At 39.9% G+C, this 13,848-nt stretch overlaps 1 protein-coding gene across 2 annotated transcripts in view; it reads right to left on the reverse strand.

Annotated features, from left to right (window-relative positions):
* FURIN (furin, paired basic amino acid cleaving enzyme) overlaps positions 1–13,848 on the reverse strand; it is a 391,128-nt gene that overhangs the window by 183,428 nt on the left and 193,852 nt on the right. For both annotated transcript variants that reach the window (XM_077472137.1, XM_077472136.1), the window contains exon 3: positions 13,324–13,422. In XM_077472137.1, coding sequence (XP_077328263.1) covers positions 13,324–13,422 — 99 coding nt within the window. The remainder of the gene's footprint in view (positions 1–13,323; positions 13,423–13,848) is intronic.

The following is a 13,848-nucleotide window of genomic DNA, read 5'->3' on the forward strand; positions in this document are numbered from 1 at the left end:
TTGTGAGGTGTGGTACAAATGTTTTATATGTATAGGTTTTTGTAATCAATAAAACCTTTTCCAGTTAGCTCAGCGAGTTGAAATCTATTTTTGATATTTAATTGAGGGTTGGTTGAGCATAATCTGTTTATTAATGTCAGTTATATAGTATGGCTCTTCTTTATCTTATAACCTTTGCCTATGTTACAGTATAAGCTGGTGCCATGATTACTGCCCCAGTTTCAGGGTGGCTCCTTTCTCTTGCAGCATCCTATGGAGCCGCTAGAGTAGAGCTGTGCCTCCCTACACTATGTGCATCACTTGAAAACACACAGCTCCATAGCCTAGGGTGGCAAGGCACTCTCCTGCAACCCACTCCTCCCACCCTTTTCTAGGCCAACAAACTGGCTGGAAGCTGCATTGTCTGCTGTTAACTTTTTCATCTGAAGACTGGAAATTCAGGGAAGCAGCTGTAAAGTATGCACTGGGATAAGAATTTGAAATAGCTTATTGAGGCATGTTTATTTTTTTGTGACAATTAAGTTTCAAAAAAAATAAAAAAAATTATTGAAGTTTAATACTGTGATAACACAACTGTATTTTTCCATGCAGAGTCATTAACTATTTTCCGCTCATCATATAACAGAATGACGTGCGCATAGTGGTTAAGTTATTCTGACTGGACGTCATATGATGTCTAGCAGGATGAGCCACGGTCACGCAGCCGCAGGGGCACACAGCGCAATGATCAGTGGTGTAGTGTGTCAGTCTGACAAACCGCAACTCCGATTGTGGTAAAGAGCCTATGATGTAGTGCCAATGCCCATCAAAGTGCCAATCAGTGCCCATCAGTAATGCCTGTCAGTGCCCTTCACAGATGCCAATCAGTGCTCATCAATAATGCCTGACAGTACCTTATCAGTGCTGCCCATCAGTGGCATCTATTGGACATTGGCCTGCTCTAACCTTTAGCACCAACATCCCTGTATATACATTGTTTAGTGCAACCTTAAAAGGGTAAAGAAGATGCGCCCCCCCCCCCCCACTAGATAAGAGCCGATGATTCATTACTGTGCCATCACACATCTAATTTTCAAGAACCACTGAAGTGAGAAAAGTATGCCAACAGAAAAAAAAAAATTCCTGTAGCTCATAGCAATCAATTGGAAATCTTGTTAGTAGCAAATTGGATGCCATGGGCCACACGGAATGTTCCTTATAGCACAATTTTTATACAAGCGCTGTTCTGTATAGCACTGACTACAGTCACAGGGGCTACATCAATGTATGAAATAATTGCATCTGGCTGGATGCACTGGTAGCAGAAGGAAATAATAATTCTGAGTTGTTGCTCTACACATGTTGTCATCAACACACCATCCGGCATCCTGGATGCAAGAAAAATTCGGTATTCAAAGCATTTTAAGAGCCACTTAGCCCAGGTACATTGAAAACTGATGGCAGTTTTATGCAGTTTAAAGCACTCAATGAGCTCGATTACATTTTATATGTAGAACATCACTAATTTAATGTATTGTAAAATGTTTTGTGCGCTCTGCATTAAGAGAAAAACTACAGATATTTGCTGTCTGGAAATCGTTTAAACAGTGTACAGAACAGTTTTCATTTTTTTTTATATTAAAAATGTTATTGCACATATACACAAGGGTTTTTCAAAAGTTTCCGCACTTCTTTTTTAACTCTTAAATATAAAAAAAGTGCAGAAACTTTTTGAAGACCCCTCGTTCATATACATGCACAGAAAAAAAAAAAAAAAAAAAAAAAAAACTGTCCACGGCAAATAAAATGAACACCATCATAAAATGCTATCCAAATAAGGGGCTGCACACTGAAGATGTTCAACTCCAGCCAAGGTTTATTACAATGACATCCACCTGCCCAGAACCAGTGGCAGTGTTAGACCTGGAGGGAAGACATAGGCGTGTATGCCTAGCTTCACAAGGTAAGAGGAAAAATGGCTAACAGCATGAGCTAGAGGTGGGTGAAAGGGAGGGATGGTAAAAAAAAAAAAAATTGTTTTAGCTTGTATTGGGACTGTAGGGCACCCACATTGCATTATGGAATGGGTGGGAAGGTCTATAGAGACAAACCAATAGTGTGTACAGTCACATTTATTGTATCTTATTTCATGATTGTTAGATAAGCTCAACCCCCTTCACCACTAACAGGCCAGTCTGTATCCTCTGATTCTCTGTAAGCAGCCAGGTGCCAAGGCTCTGGAGTCTGTTCTTGTACTACTGTATTCCACCATCCTAATAGTGGGCCACACACCCCAGTCATTCAACCTCCAGCCAAGGTTTATTGCAATGCAAGCATACTGCTCACTTCGCCCTCAAAGTCATGCACCCAGAATGTTTCACCCACAGCAGGTGTTCCCCATAATTATGTCCTGCGGTGGGTGAAATACTCAGGGCATGGTTTGGGGGGGGGGGGGGGGGGCTGAGTGACGTGCTGTCATTACAATAAACCTTTGCAAAACCATTTGTACATTTATGTGGCATGACAATTGGAAATAGAGCATAAATGTTCCTCAAGGTATGTGCCTACAGCTTATTAAGTCAGCTTTGTGCTAGTGCTGCTATCTGGTTTACACAAGCACAAAAATTTCAAAGAGAACATCTGCCATGTGGGTTGGAGATATTTATGCATCTGCTGCACTGAAATCAACAATCTCAGTATGGAACTTTCCTTCAAGATGGCAACCATTACTGTGTGGTTTGATTATGGAGCACGGCAAACTTTTACCCCATATTGACTTTATGCACTAGGTTTCCTTTAGATAACCAAGGCTCATTGCCTATACATTTTCTATTCTTCATCCACAATGGTGGTACAAGGACTTGCTGTTCTTCAAGAATCTGAACACAGACGTTGGCATGCACCTAATTTAGAAGGTCCCGATTTACTCAATGTTACTTTCCGACTTATACAAGCCCTGTTTCTTTACTTGATAGAAGCCCCCCTATAAGATGGGAGTAGAAGATGAATAAGACAGCTATACAGGATATCATATAGCACTGCAGGGCAAAGAATACTCCTTTCTTCTTCAAGCATACCAATATTGTACAAGTACTTCTAGTTATTATGTAGTACATGTTTGAGCACATTTAAACCTTGCCGTCTTAGAACTTGTCACTGATCCCTGTGGCAGGGATGCTACCACCAGCACTTTTATCAGCTTGAAGTTCATAGATTTTCATTTGTCTTGGATTGGAACATGTAATGAGTAGAGGCACAAAGGACCGTTGTGAAAATGTTCTTTGATCTACAATACTGCATACTTTGCTGAATGCCTGTTGTGTGAAGAGAAAAGGACTAGAATTATCTCAACACCAGAAGCAATCTGCAGAGCTAAACCACAACATGCCTGGAGAAAGAATGGCATCTGGAGGATGGCACATCACTAGATAACTTCCCTATTTCCATCTCATCACAAGAGGAAATGGTCAAGAATCAAATTCCCACTGAGACTGTCTTTTATCTGGCGTAGTATTTAAAACAAAGAAAAACTACACAGAACTACTATGACCCACACAATTTAAAAAAGACATTATTAAATATGGCCACTTGTAACACATCCTACAGCTTCAGGCATTTCCTTCACATTCATATAGTATAAAATAAAGCCTTGTTTATTATTGGGGTAATTAGTTCCTGGAAGAACTGAAAACCATATTGTTTGCCATAATCACTTATACTTATTTATGAAGTTGTGTGCATAAGGACAGTTACTGTAAAGCCCCATACACACTATCAGATTTTCTGCTGATTTTTTTCCTTCAGATTTACCAAAACCATATAATACGAGGTCAAACATTAGGAGTTTCAATATGTATGCAATCAGGCAGGCCCTTGCACTACATGGTTTTGGTAAATCTGCTTTGGCTATGGGACAAAAAGTGAAATGAAATCTCCACAATGGGACACAGATGGCCCATTGGCCAAACAGAAAAAAAAACTGACAGGACATATAACCCTTACCTACTCTATCCAAAATGAAAACAGTTTGGGCTTTAGTTCAAATTTAATGCTGAAGTTTACGTATGGATATTTTTTCAGTTTGGACCAATGTAACTAAGCAATGTGCCATACCCGTGGGATTCTCATGAAAGCCAGAGATCACTATAGTAGGCATGGCTACTACAGTAACTGCTGTAGCTTCAAAGCCCTTAGCGAACACAGGAGGCCCCTGGTTTTCATGGATGTCATTCAGAGAACGCTTTGCATTCTGTCAATTAATACAAAGTGTTCTCTGACTGGAAAAGGTGGAGAGGTGTAATGGTCACATCACGATCTCCACCTCATCCAATTTATTGGAAAAATGCAGAGGGCTCTCAAATTGAGATTGTGCAGAGCAAGTAGCTAACCTCCTGTGGTTACTATACAGCAGGGCAACCACTTGGCACTGGACCAAAAAGCTGGCAATGATCACTGCAGTAGTGTTACCTACTATGGTGATTTCCAGCTTTCGTGGGGAACAGCCAGCTATGGCACATGCATACCTACATTGATCTGAGCTGGACCAATGTAGCTATGCAAAAATATCCAAGCCTAAACTTTAGCTTTTATGTTGTCCACAAAACATTTGTGCAATTTGAATGATATACGCACAGCTGAATGCAAAAGATGTTTTGTAGTATTGGTAACAAAAAACGAAAAAATCTCTGGCCTCCACCACAGTCAGCATGCAACAAAGTCAGTAGATAAGCCCATACATTGTCCTAGTCTTGACAATGAAATGAACAAAAGCATTCATTCAATTACTGCAATGTGATCTAAAATTCATACACAATTACACAGTAATATGAAATAAAAATTAACCGTGTAAAATAGGCACCTTTAGAAACTATCTGTGTTAAATTAAAAAATCTCTCTGGGGATGAGACTACTACAGACTAATGGACAGCCCTCCATATACCATTATTCATGTAATCAACCGGAATACTAGCTGCTTCCAACATACAATAAAATAGACTTTATAACCTAAACATACTAGCTAGCAGCATGCACTTGCCATGCAATTATAAATAGCTAGGGTCAGTCTCACCCACCTGTGCTCATTTGTAATCCAAAATAATTAATTTAGAAAATACATTTCTACAGGTCATCTTAGGCGCTTCAATTGTCAAAATAGTATTAAAAAACCAAGTACCTCTGTGTAAAGCCATAGCAGAAGCTGCCCAACTGCTAGCCACATTCTAGCTCCAATTTAGTGATGTTGAACCCATTTATTTAGAACCATTTTAACCAGAATGAGATTTTACATAACTCTGAAGCCGCGTACACACGGGCGGATTGTATGGCCTACTTAGTCCGTCATACAATCCGATGGACAGTCCGTCCTACTTTCGAATGAACGGACTTGACCACACACGGATGCACAAACAGTCCGTCGAAAGCTTGCGCGATGACGTGTACAGCACGTACGACGGGACTAGAAATAGGAAGTCCAATACACAGCAATGCAACCTTTCGCCGTGTAAATCCTTTCTGAGCATGCGCCATTCTTAGTCCGTCGAACTAGCCTACTCACGAGCGGATTGTCCGCTGAAACTAAAGTATGACGGACAGAATTACGGAAATTCCGAAATACTTAGTACGCCAGACTGCACGCTGAAAAAGTCCGCTGAAGCCCACACACGAGCGGATTGTCCGCTGAAATGTGTTTAGACGGACTAAGTAGGCCATACAGTCCGCCCGTGTGTACGCGGCCTGAGGTCTACATCTACCAGAAAGCAATGTTTCCAAATGACAGTGGTAGGACCAGTACCAATATTAGGACCAATTTCTAACTAAATGATCAACAGACTCAGACTGAGACTAGGAAGTACATAATAAATAGCTCATTGTTGTATTTTCAGATGGAAAAGTTGAGACTCCTGGCATGAGGGTCCGGTTTACTTGGGACTGAAGAAATTTGCAGTATTGTGGAATCGAATGCACTGGATGAAAATGATGTTTATTGACAATTTTTTAAATCTACAAAGAGACGAGAGTAGGACATATCCATACAAAAGAACATACAGTTGTGAGTATACAGTGGCCTAAGTAACCTACATTTCCAAGACATCTCCACACAACTTGAACCTCATCTGCAAAAATTATCATAGTACTGCAGAACTATCCACAGAGGCAGAAAAATGTCAAATGTATTGCAGTAGGTTATAAATACTCCAGGACAAAAGGGATATAGCAACCCTCTAAGTTATGAGATCCTACACTGCCGTACTAAAGACACTATTGGAGTATGTACAGTGCCTTGCGAAAGTATTCGGCCCCCTTGAACTTTTCAACCTTTTGCCACATTTCAGGCTTCAAACAAAGATATAAAATTTTTATTTTTTGTGAAGAATCACCAACAAGTGGGACACAATTGTGAAGTGGAACGAAATCTATTGGATTTTTGAAACTTTTTTAACTAATAAAAAAATGAAAAGTGGTGCGTGCAAAATTATTCGGCCCCCTTGCGTTAATACTTTGTAGAGCCACCTTTTGCTGCGATTACAGCTGCAAGTCGCTTGGGGTATGTCTCTATCAGTTTTGCACATCGAGAGACTGAAATTCTTGCCCATTCTTCCTTGCAAAACAGCTGGAGCTCAGTGAGGTTGGATGGAGAGCGTTTGTGAACAGCAGTTTTCAGCTCTTTCCACAGATTCTCGATTGGATTCAGGTCTGAACTTTGACTTGGTCATTCTAACACCTGGATACGTTTATTTGTGAACCATTCCTTTGTAGATTTTGCTGTATGTTTGGGATCATTGTCTTGTTGGAAGATAAATCTCCGTCCCAGTTTCAGGTCTTTTGCAGACTCCAACAGGTTTTCATCCAGAATGGTCCTGTATTTGGCTGCATCCATCTTCCCCTCAATTTTAACCATCTTCCCTGTCCCTGCTGAAGAAAAGCAGGCCCAAACCATGATGCTGCCACCACCATGTTTGACAGTGGGGATGGTGTGTTGAGGGTGATGAGCTGTGTTGCTTTTACACCAAACATATCATTTTGCATTGTGTGCAAAAAGTTGGATTTTGGTTTCATCTGACCAGAGCACCTTCTTCCACATGTTTGGTGTGTCTCCCAGGTGGCTTGTGGCAAACTTTAGACGAGACTTTTTATGGATATCTTTGAGAAATGGCCTTCTTCTTGCCACTCTTCCATAAAGGCCAGATTTGTGCAGTGTACGACTGATTGTTGTCCTATGGACAGACTCTCCCACCTCAGCTGTAGTTCTCTGCAGTTCTTCCAGAGTGATCATGGGCCTCTTGGCTGCATCTCTGATCAGTCTTCTCCTTGTCTGAGCTGAAAGTTTAGAGGGACGGCCAGGTCTTGGTAGATTTGCAGTGGTTTGATACTCCTTCCATTTCAAAATGATCGCTTGCACAGTGCTCCTTGGGATGTTTAAAGCTTGGGAAATCTTTTTGTATCCATATCTGGCTTTAAACTTCTCCACAACAGTATTAGGGACCTACCTGGTGTGTTCCTTGGTCTTCATGATGCTATCTGCGCTTTCAACAGAACCCTGAGACTATCACAGAGCAGGTGCATTTATACAGAGACTTGATTACACAGGTGGATTCTATTTATCACCATCAGTCATTTAGGACAAAATTGGATCATTCAGAAATCCTCGCTTAACTTCTGGAGTGAGTTTGCTGCACTGAAAATAAAGGGGCCGAATAATTTTGCACGCACCACTTTTCAGTTTTTTATTTGCTAAAAAAGTTTAAAATATCCAATAGATTTCGTTCCACTTCACAATTGTGTCCCACTTGTTGGTGATTCTTCACAAAAAATTTAAATTTTATATCTTTATGTTTGAAGCCTGAAATTGGGCAAAAGGTTGAAAAGTTCAAGGGGGCTGAATACTTTCGCAAGGCACTGTAGGTCCCTATGGGGCCACCTATTTAGGTGGAAGGCCTCTTCTAATCCATTATAGAATGCTTGTCTAGTAGGTATGGTTATGAAGAAATATAGAGCAGTAGAGTAGTAAATAAAGAGCAAGAGAGAAGGGAAGAAGAGAGGGAGATGGAAAGTAAATGAGGGGGGGATTGGGGGAGGGTTGGGAGGAAGAGGGAGGTTATAGGGAATATGGAAGGGACCAGAAATGGAGCCCAATGCCATCCCCAGCCTAGAACCCTATCAAAAGTCAGAGTACAACAGTGCTCCACCAAAGAGAAGGGAATATCAGTCAAAATACATAATGAAGTTTGAGGAGTGGTGGAAGTAGTTCCAAACAGTCCACATGATCCCATGAGTCTGGATTCCCAAGAGATTATTTGTTCCAGGTGACTCAAAGAGTTAATTACTGGGTGAAAATTGGACCATCTTTTAGGGTCTAGTTAAATGTCAAGGTACATTAAAAACCCAATGCCTATCCAGCAGATGCAGCTTTGCTAGGAGACAGAACGCTCATTCAACATAAATGAATGTCAATTCTCTAATCCAATGCATCCAGAAGTGCACACTGGCCCATACAGGGTCAGAAGGAAGGCAAGAAGGCATGTACTCTCCTGACACCTGGGCTGTAAAATGAATCTTCCCAACAGTTTTAGGATCAGATTTATGGAAGGTTTGAAGCTTATTTGGTGGAACAAAATTATATTACAAGTTCTAGGGTAAAAATGTTGTTGCAAACTGGTCGGCTGGTACACTACAATTAGGACTTGATGGAACACAAGCGCTGACCAATTAAGGCTATGTTCCCTTAAAACGTTAGGTTATAATTTTACATTTTGAGTGCCCATCAGATTTTTCAAGAGTACTCTTTTGGTTGTTAGATAAACCTCAGCTTGCCTTATATTTGTAATAGTTGAACAGCTAAATATCAAATTTGACTGCACTGTGTTTAGCATAGTGGCAATGTTTCCTGGATTTCTCAGCAGTTCACTGAATGATTTTATGTGTTGCCTAGAGATGCAGCAGCACTCCGTTCTATTTATCCAGATTATCTCTTGTATAAATGATCAAGTCATACAGAAACAGAAAGTTGACACCTGCAAAAAAAAAAAAAAGGGTGGACATCACCCTTCCAACTATCCTCAACACTCAAAATTCAGCCCCAAGGAATGCTCGGAAGTTGCAAGATTAGCAATTACTGAAGACCTCTGCAAACAAGACTGCACTCTAGTTTACACAAGTAGCATCATGTCATGCTGGTAGTGCTTTACATGTCTCTACCCATTTCGCAGAGCACTGGCAGAATCAAGACACACTCTTTTCAGACTAATTTCCCAGCCAGTTAAATACTCTGGAGGATTTAGAAATTTTCTTGTAATGCAAGCTCTACTTCCGAGCAGCCATTACTACAGCAATTACGATATCATATATAAAAACATAAGTATCCGTGGGACTGATTCTGCCAGATTAAACACATACGCGTTCAGTTAAACATACTACAACTGTTTAATCAATAAGACCTTTACTTTAGGGCTATTGCATTTTTTTCTAAGAAAGTCAATTACATCGATGGGCTGATAAAGAAAAATTGATCCAAGATGTTGCCTTTACCATTAGGTAAAACGTAACGAAGGGTTAAATAGGAAAGCGATTACAGTTTATCTACTCCCAGCAGGACAGAATGTTACAAAGATTAAAAACCGTCTCCTATTACTTTATATGGGCCGATTCCTTATAAACCGCTTGATGCGAGCAATGAAGAGGAAAGGAAGGGAGAGAAAAAAAAAAGCCAACAGCTATTGAAAGCAAAATCATCCCACTTAGCAATAACGGAGAGAAATTGTCTGCTTTAATCAGGAAAATTGCACATAACCGTTACAATGCTTTGGCGGCCAAGGAAAAAATGTGTATATATAAATAGATAAATAAAGACCTCTTAGAAGAGGTCAGCAAGCACAAATTGGCAGTCTAATGGAAAAGATCCTTACAGCGCACGTGCATCTACAAATAAACAAAGACAGATGCTTTACCAAGATTCGTCTGACGAGTCTGTGCGTTTGGTTCACAATCCAGCCAGGATTGAAGCTAAGGGGGCACGAGTCTCTGAGTGACTGCATGACTGGAGAACAAGGGGGTGGAAAGGATTCAGAGCAGAAACATATTACGGAAAATAAACTGAATCAATGTGTCTGACCTCTCCCAGAGAGGAAAAGTGACAGCTGAGTTAATGTGATGGAGCCAGAATCTTCTCCATGGATTATGATGAAATGGAAGCGTGGGCGAGTGTAAATAAGAGCATTCCCAATATCCTTGAAACAGATCATTACACATGTCAGGCAGGCTCACGCCATCTGTGTGGCAATGTTCCACACATCTTCCAAGTTCCCACAAGAGCTCTCTGGTTTTACAAGAGCGTTCATGCTTCTGCTGTGAAATACAATACTATTGTAATCGGAGATTTATTTTATGGAACAAACGCTGGCATATAACCAGATAATATCTGGGAATAAAAAAAAAATATATGTGTGTATAAATCATTCACAGCATAATAGGCCAGCTGCCTGTGTACACTCAATAGCGCTAATTTTCCTCAAATGTTCTCAGCAAATTTGTCTCAAAGGGTTAGCCCAATAGCCAACATTCTTCTGAATGTAAAGATACTACTACCACCACCTATCACTAGCACGCTATACATGGGGTAAGGAGTAGTGCCATCAAAGCAATCCATTTTGTTTTTGAAACTAGCTAGCAATAGAAACTCAAAGTTGAGTCTACATGTTCTCTCATCTCCTCTTCCTTCCTTTGGTTGTATCCCCTTTCCCCTACTCCATACCTTCCCTTTCTTTTTCTCTATATTTATATTTCTGGTCCTATAGTTGATATGCCACCAATGAGGTCATCCCCTCCTTGACTTTTCACCTTAAAATGCCTGTTGGGAAACTGCATTCTTGTCGCTCATGGCAGTAACCCTTTCTATTTAATACATATTCATTGCCTTTTTTTTCCCCAAAATGACTATTAGCAGTTAGTTTCCATTACCCTATTTATTTTGCCTAAATTTATTTTATTCATCACCATGTTTTTTGATAGCCCCCAAATGGTTATAGAACATACATTGCTGACCAATGGCTTAGTTTCCTGTGGAGGTTCTCAATGTATGTTGAAATATAGGGAACATTTGTATTAGGACTTAGATTCATAATAACCTTAACTGCTCTGTATATGTTTAATCATTGGTTAGTACTATCAAGTGGACTTGAACCTACGTTTTTCTTCTTTTTACACTTGATTGTCTACGTTGAGTTTTGTGTACCTTCATACTTGTATTCTCACCTACTATCACTAGATAGTAGGTCTATGAATAGCTCCATGGTTCTGATAAGCACATATGCTTTACACACAGATGTACAACATGTTTTTTTCTGTCATTGAGGGCTGAGTCACTACCAATTCATGCGAATGTGTGGTTACGTCTTTATATTTTCTTGTCATGATATCTTGTAACTTTGTCCTTTCATTTTTACATTCAATAAAAAGATTATGTGGAAAAAAAAAAGTTGAGTGAGTGGGCAATTCACAGGAAATTGTAGCAATTCAATGAAAAATGGCCCAACACATTAAACTCTTTGAACTGGTCTCCAAAAATGTTAGCTGTTCACTGGAAAATTACCCAACCGCTATGAAATCTTAACTCATCTGAAACACATATTTGTTATTTTGTGCAGGTAATGCACGTTCTACGGCTAGTTCGTGGAGTGCTAAAATAGTCTCTGTTACTATAAAGTATTTAGCCTAGTTACAACAGAAGAGTCCCTATTACGTCTACAATACGAAAGGACACTTTTTGGTTTCCTTGCTATTGCTGTTCTTATTGTGTACATGACATAAGGGCTGTATATAGGTATAAAAATAAATACTGTAGGAAATCTAGGCCTACTGCCACTTACCAAGTCATCTTACTTACTCGTCATCTTCCAATAAAAAACTACTTCACAGTAATGGAAGTGGCTTTCATGATCATAAAGCATTCCTTTTGCATTAATAGGTTTGGTTGTTAAAAACTTGAGCAAGAATACTTAGAGAAAAAAATATGTCACCTCTCATAACAACCAGGATTTACATTTCATGATGTATACATATAGAAGAAATATGATTACTGTCAGACAACAGGTGCACTATATTTTAGTTATCTGCTCCAGAAGTTAGTGTGTGAGAATTCTGGCTTTAACCATATCAAGTTTCACCAAGACATTGACAAAACTTTTGACAACAGCAAAAAATTAATTTAAGTTGAATTTAATAGCAAAACTAAATAAGAAAAAAATCTGATTGCCCGCTTTGGACAAAAACTCCAGGGCTGTGCACTTTTCAGCCTTCTCTGCAACTTTGATATTCCACCTCATCAAATTTGCCTAAACCAACATCCTCCACTTATATTATATTCAAAGTGTTAAATGTCCCTCAGGACTAGGATTCACTTATTTACAATCTATTCAATCCGCAGATGCATTGAACGTTAGATTTGCTATTCAACCCTTTGAAAAGTTGGGTAGTAGATTCCTGAACCACCAGAATCCATGGCATAGCTGTATATTGTTGCAGCGAGACCCTGTGCTACCTGGAAGATTGCTGGTTTATGCCAGATTTTGGAGAGAAAAGCACACCGATTGCACAGCTGTATGCCAGGCTATGGCTCAGGGCCCCACCCAACAGACAGGAAGTCTGTGCATGGGAGTCAGGTGGACACCCATTTTTCTGCAGGAGTCAGAGGCTGCATGGGGCAGCCAGAGTTTGCATGTCTGCAGGAGGCAGATGTACTTGGTGAGAGGGCAGCAAGGAGTTGATCAGGAGTAAGCTAGGAGAGAGCTTAACTCTAGGAAACTCTTGTTCTAAAGGAGCAGACCTAATGCCTAGGCTAGAGGCCTGAAGCAGCTCTGTGGCAAGAATGTAAGCCAAGAGGCTAAAGTATTGAGTGTGCAAGATACAGTAATGGTGGAACCCCCTGCATGGGCTACTGATGTCTCTTGTGAACTTTTCTGATCTTTTAAATAAAAGTGGGCTACCAGGCCCTTAAAAATACAGCTTTGGACTGGGGCACTCATTGAAAACATACCTACCGCTTGAGTCTGATCACTCCAGTCTTACAATACCCAGTGCTACACAACTAGCAATCAGCTAGTTACCAACCATGGAAGGGGTCATTTAGGTTGAACAACCACAAGAAAACCCTGAATTTGCACCCTTAATCTCAAATTCAAAATGGATTTGATAACTCTACAGGTAATACAAAACTATCATTTATACAAGGATTGGTAACTTGGGGACGTCGGGACAAAAACAAGTTTCACAATTTGTATACTTTTCAGCCATAAAAAGATGAATGTTTCAAACTACAGGGTTGTGTTGGGAAAGACAAGGAGGCAGTCTTACCTGAGGTTCTCGGTCTAGCAGAAAGTTTCTGGATCTATGAGGTGCCAAGGATCTTTTCATCACAGCCCGATGTTGAAAATGATAATAGTCTCCAAAAATCTAGTCAGAAAGATAAGAACCATTACAATATGAATTTATAATTTGCTTGCCATGGAATTATACTACCAAAAAAGCTCAAAACGTTGTACAGTAAAGCCTTAGACTGCGACCATAATTTGTTCCGGAAACATGCTTGTAATCCAAAGCACTCATATATAAAAGCAAATTTCCCCCATGAGAAATAATGGAAACTCAGATGATTTATTCCATAACCATTTATTCATAAGTCCTTCAGTTTACCATATAAAAAGATTATAGCAATGTGATAGGTCGTGTAACCATAAAATGTCCATCCACAAATGGAAGCCTCCACAAGGGGATTAGAAACCAAATCCAGCAGGAGCTACAGAGTATAAAAGAAAAGAGGCACCTCTATGTTTAGTAATATGGTTATATTTAATGATGGTGCAACAATTAGCAATTCAC

The sequence above is a fragment of the Lithobates pipiens genome, unplaced genomic scaffold (genome assembly GCF_037356315.1).
Source record: "Lithobates pipiens isolate NorthernLeopardFrog02 unplaced genomic scaffold, aLitPip1_a1.2 Scaffold_8, whole genome shotgun sequence".
Classification (NCBI taxonomy): Eukaryota; Metazoa; Chordata; class Amphibia; order Anura; family Ranidae; genus Lithobates; species Lithobates pipiens.